Source organism: Galendromus occidentalis, unplaced genomic scaffold, assembly GCF_000255335.2.
Source record: "Galendromus occidentalis unplaced genomic scaffold, Mocc_1.1 scf7180000077536, whole genome shotgun sequence".
In the NCBI taxonomy this organism is placed as follows: domain Eukaryota; kingdom Metazoa; phylum Arthropoda; class Arachnida; order Mesostigmata; family Phytoseiidae; genus Galendromus; species Galendromus occidentalis.
In genome coordinates, this window is record NW_003805524.1 from 218,442 (window position 1) to 222,745 (window position 4,304).

Genomic DNA, 4,304 nt, shown 5'->3' on the forward strand with positions numbered 1-4,304 from the left:
CGAAATCTCCATAGATTCGAATCACTTTAAGCGTGGTCGCAGCCTTCGTCCAAGTCCGTATTCTTGTTTGGCCGAAGTTTCCAACCATGATCGATCAAAAACTGAGTTCCACACATTTTCCCACGGCTCGCATAAAATATTCTAGGATCTGTGGGGACGATCAATCGGGGACTTAGAATGCGTGAATATCACAGTTTTTTTCGGTTCTCGGCCACGTCAGACTAGTAGTTCTCTTTCTAGGACCTGGAAAAATTTTGGCATCGATTCCGAATCACATTTCGGACATCCACATGATCGGGGGAAAATTGAACATCCATTAGTTCATCATCATGATTCCATAATATCCTACAATACGGATTTTTCGTGATTCGTCCACACGCAAGATCTCTCTTCTCAATAAGAATAAGCTGATTCCTTTCATTTCGTTTCAATGTTGCCCGCCTCCGGTAGCTGATGTCGAACCGGCATCCCATCCTGAGGCTTCGATGACTCTACTCTTCTTCCTTGCTCTCGGAACGGGTCGCATCGTCGCGCGAGGATACGTCATCCTCGTCGCGAACGCATCAAGCCAGCTTATCGCGAGCATACGTTTTCCCGTCACGATCGAACATTCTCCATTTCGAAGCGCTCTCTCAATCAGCTGGACCGCGAGGTTGTCAAGATCGGTCGGCAGGTCCCTAACGACAATGTCAATTCCTTTCCACTTATTGTCAAGAGCCAGCTAATTCCCTCGGAACTGTGGGAACACTCTGAATAGGGCTTGTTCGTTCCAGGAAACGGAGCGGGCTGCGGCGGATCGTATCCATGGGACGAAGGACTCGCGAGAAGCTTCAGTAAAGACAATCTAATTTTATTGATCATTTTCTTCTGTTCCACCGAGCTAACGGTTCGAAGGATACCGTTACATTCGGGGTTTTAGCGGAAAAATCGTTCCTTCACAGGTTGACGCTTGAAATAAATACAGAGCGCATACAGACTAAGTTTGTCAGGATGAGACGCGGTTTGAGCTCTGGACAGAAAGCAGTAGATTCGTCAGAGTGCGCATAGTGTGAGATAGAAACGAAGGAGAAGCTTGAGACGAATAAATTAGACGAAGACATGGCGACTTAAAGTTGGCAGCGAGGAGCTCAAGTGGGATAGCAACCTATATCGGGCTTTCGACGTTAATCCATTGCACTTTTTTTCAATCCTATACACATCGGGTCTCACACTGTCTAACCGTAGAAGGGACCGGGAGCTCCGTACGCTCCATATCCACCGTAACCTCCGTAAGCACCGTAGGGAGCACCATAAGCCAGGGCCACGGGAGCCTTAGCGATGACGGGGGCGACGACGTGGGGAGCGACGTGGAGGCTTCCAGAGGGAGCGACCTTACCGTTAGCACTATCGTAGACGGCGGCAGCGGCATAAGAGGTCTGAAAATGGGATCCAATAGTAGAAATCCGGAAAACGGGAACAAAACACGAATGTTTCCGCATGGAGGAAAGACATCCCATCAGGAGAAAAGAGAAAAGGTGTTCCGTGTTTGGGGGCTCCGGGGTGAAAGTAGTCTTGACAGAAGCAGAAGCTCATCCATGATCAGGAGCCGTGGAGATAACCACCGAAAAATAAGATACGAATCATCAAGAAGGTACCTTGGTTCCAGGCTCGTTAGTTTTGATCTGAGCGCGGAATCCGAGTTTGTCAGCTACGTAGTGCACACTCCTGTGTCGGCCATCGACGTCTCCGATATAGTAGGATCCGACAACGGCTCCGTGGGATCCAGATTCTTTGCGACCATTCACGGCCCCATATCCGTTTTTGATGTCATAGCCGAAAGCGTAGTTTCCGTGATCCTGGAAAATTTCAGGAGAGGAGCCCCGAATTTACTCAACGATCACTCATGCTCGTTTCGAGTGACAGCGTCCGGCATACTCGGCCGATGGCTCGATTGAGTCGAGAATCGATCAGAAGATGATAAAATGAATAAGTAAAAAAATGAAGGGTGAGGGACGATTCGATGCATCGGAACTTACGTCTTGCTTCCTGAAGGAATTCGAATGTCCTCCTCCGTGAGGGATCGCAGCAGCCACGGCAGCGCACAAAGCGACAACGCAGAGGAGAGCCTTCAGATAGAGGAGAACGAGAGCCATTATTGAGTGAGGGCCAAGCACAGCACAGATGTTTCCACGAGAGAATGAACTCCAAGTGTACGAAGAGTTCCGGGAGTCACACAGACGGATACAGTACCTGCATGTTGTATTGAGAGTTGTGGGTGGTTTTGGTGCTTTGTCCAAATGCGTCTAGCTTTTTATAGTTGCGCCGCTCCCCTCAGCCTAGGTCCTTGGGAAGTCAGTTCCGGCGCTCGCCTCTGCGCCAATAATCTGGGCGCAGAAAAACTCGCTGCTTTTCTCCCTTAGCGGCGATTTTTGTCTCCGGCGCTGTTGAACAAACTCAAGACTTCGGGAGCTATGTACCATCGCTGAATGAAGCGAGCCCTACGGAGCCTCTACACCCGATAGGAGCGTTCTTGTGTCGTTTCAAAGATGATGGACGCTCAATGATGAGGTTCATCATTAGCGTTCCCACAACGGATCGAGCTCGGAATCAAAAACGCCCGCCGTAATTCTGGAGATGGACTGCTTCGTTTCAGGAGTCTCCCTAAAGCATCCCGATGCTCCTCGAGAGGTCGGTCGACCGCATGGAATGGCTAAATCGCTCACCAATTGGAGCTCGTTCCAGGCCGTTACTTCATTCGCAGTCTATGAGCCCAGGCACGGAGTGCGGTGACATTCCCCGATCATCGGCCGACGAGTTCAGCCGGCACTCACATCCGGGAGGAATCGTCTAGAAAAAAAGAAAGCAAGGGATACCTCAAGTTCGGGTGATGTGGCGAACTCATCGGCACCAGACGGGAATTCTGAATGCCCTCGCTGCATGCGCGGGGAAATTGAGGTATATCGAGAGATCGTCGAACAATTCGGAGGATTGGGTTGAGCCGACTCCCATTTTCTTCGCGGAGCATCGCTCTCGATCCGATCGGGAGCATCGCTCTTGATCCGATCGGGAGCATCGCTCTCGATCCGATCGGGAGTATCTCGGCTAGAAAAAAAGTCTAGAAGCTGTGAAGTTTTCACCAAGATTGGACTTGCAGCCCCGGCCTCCCGAAGTAAATTAATTTCGGACCTTCGTTGTGCGGCGATTATCGCAAAAAATGGCATTCCATATCTTCCACATTAACCCCCATTATTAAGTTTCAGAAAGCGAATTCATTCTCTTTTTTATCATTCCAGGAAGGATCTCTTCCTGACATTTTCCTCTTAAGCTTGTGTCCGAGCAAAAATCGAAAAAGCTCGTTGGGAAAAATATGAAACAGAACAAGTGGAAAATATCAACTCCTCAGAAAATCCGCTGAATGTCACGGTCTGAGCGTAAGAACGTGCGTTTTCTCTCGCTCGGTTACCGTTCGGAGCGGCGTTCGTCGAGTGTTCTGTCAACAGAAGGGGAGACACGACCGCATTTCAGACGTCCCAAACGAAAAAAATAATTGCTCCCTGGCTCCGCATTGGTCATCGATTTCTATGATGAAAAATACGAATCGAATCCGGCCAGGGAACGGTTCCCACCTGTGCTGTTCGACAGGTCAGAAGAGCGAATTGAATTGTGATATTTTTAACTAGTCATTGTTCTCCTTCTGTAATAATTGTGGCGGGCGAGGTGATAAAAATTAAGGTGAATAGAAAAAACTGGCCAACAACCGACCGGTTCAGCAAAGCCCATTCCAAACCTTTTCTGGAATATCAAACCGCTGCTCATATCTCCGTTTTCCGTCTTACTGTGGTAGGTAAGCGTCAGTCTGGTTGGTTACTCGGCGGCTAGCCAGCGGCCGAACCTCAACGATCAAGAACACACTTGATTGTTTCTGGGAGACGCGGATCGGAATGATTAGACGGCGATGAGCTCACGGGGATCAGCTAACTCACTCAATTGAGCTATGAATCTTATTATGGTCAATAAAAAATCGTGGAATGGACTTTATCGAAGAAGTGCATCTCATGGGCCAGATGCTTCGATCGGTTTCGATGCGTCCACTTCGGACCGATCAATGGGGCGAGGAGTCTCAGACTCAGGACTTTCCCGTCCGCGGCAGATGAAGGAAAACTGACCACAGTCATTGTCGCCAAACCTCCCGCCAGTCGCGTGGCAGTGTTTCTACTCCGGATGACTTCCGGAAGTTCACGGTGCAGGTTCCTGGAGACCGCAAGATTGCAGGATTCATCCGACATATGGGGTGGTGGGCAGCCTCCGGGAGAAGACTTGTCTCC

The 4,304-nt window shown here is 49.6% G+C and overlaps 1 protein-coding gene across 1 annotated transcript; it reads right to left on the reverse strand.

Annotated features, from left to right (window-relative positions):
* Positions 1–1,214: 1,214 nt before the first annotated feature.
* On the reverse strand, positions 1,215–2,132 carry LOC100899770 (adult-specific rigid cuticular protein 15.7-like). Its single transcript, XM_003748579.1, has 4 exons — positions 2,016–2,132; positions 1,635–1,835; positions 1,371–1,415; positions 1,215–1,310 (listed from the first exon to the last, which is right to left on the reverse strand). The coding sequence occupies exons 1-4, from the start codon at positions 2,130–2,132 to the stop codon at positions 1,215–1,217; spliced, it is 459 nt and encodes a 152-aa protein (XP_003748627.1).
* Between the last annotated feature and the right edge of the window lie 2,172 nt (positions 2,133–4,304).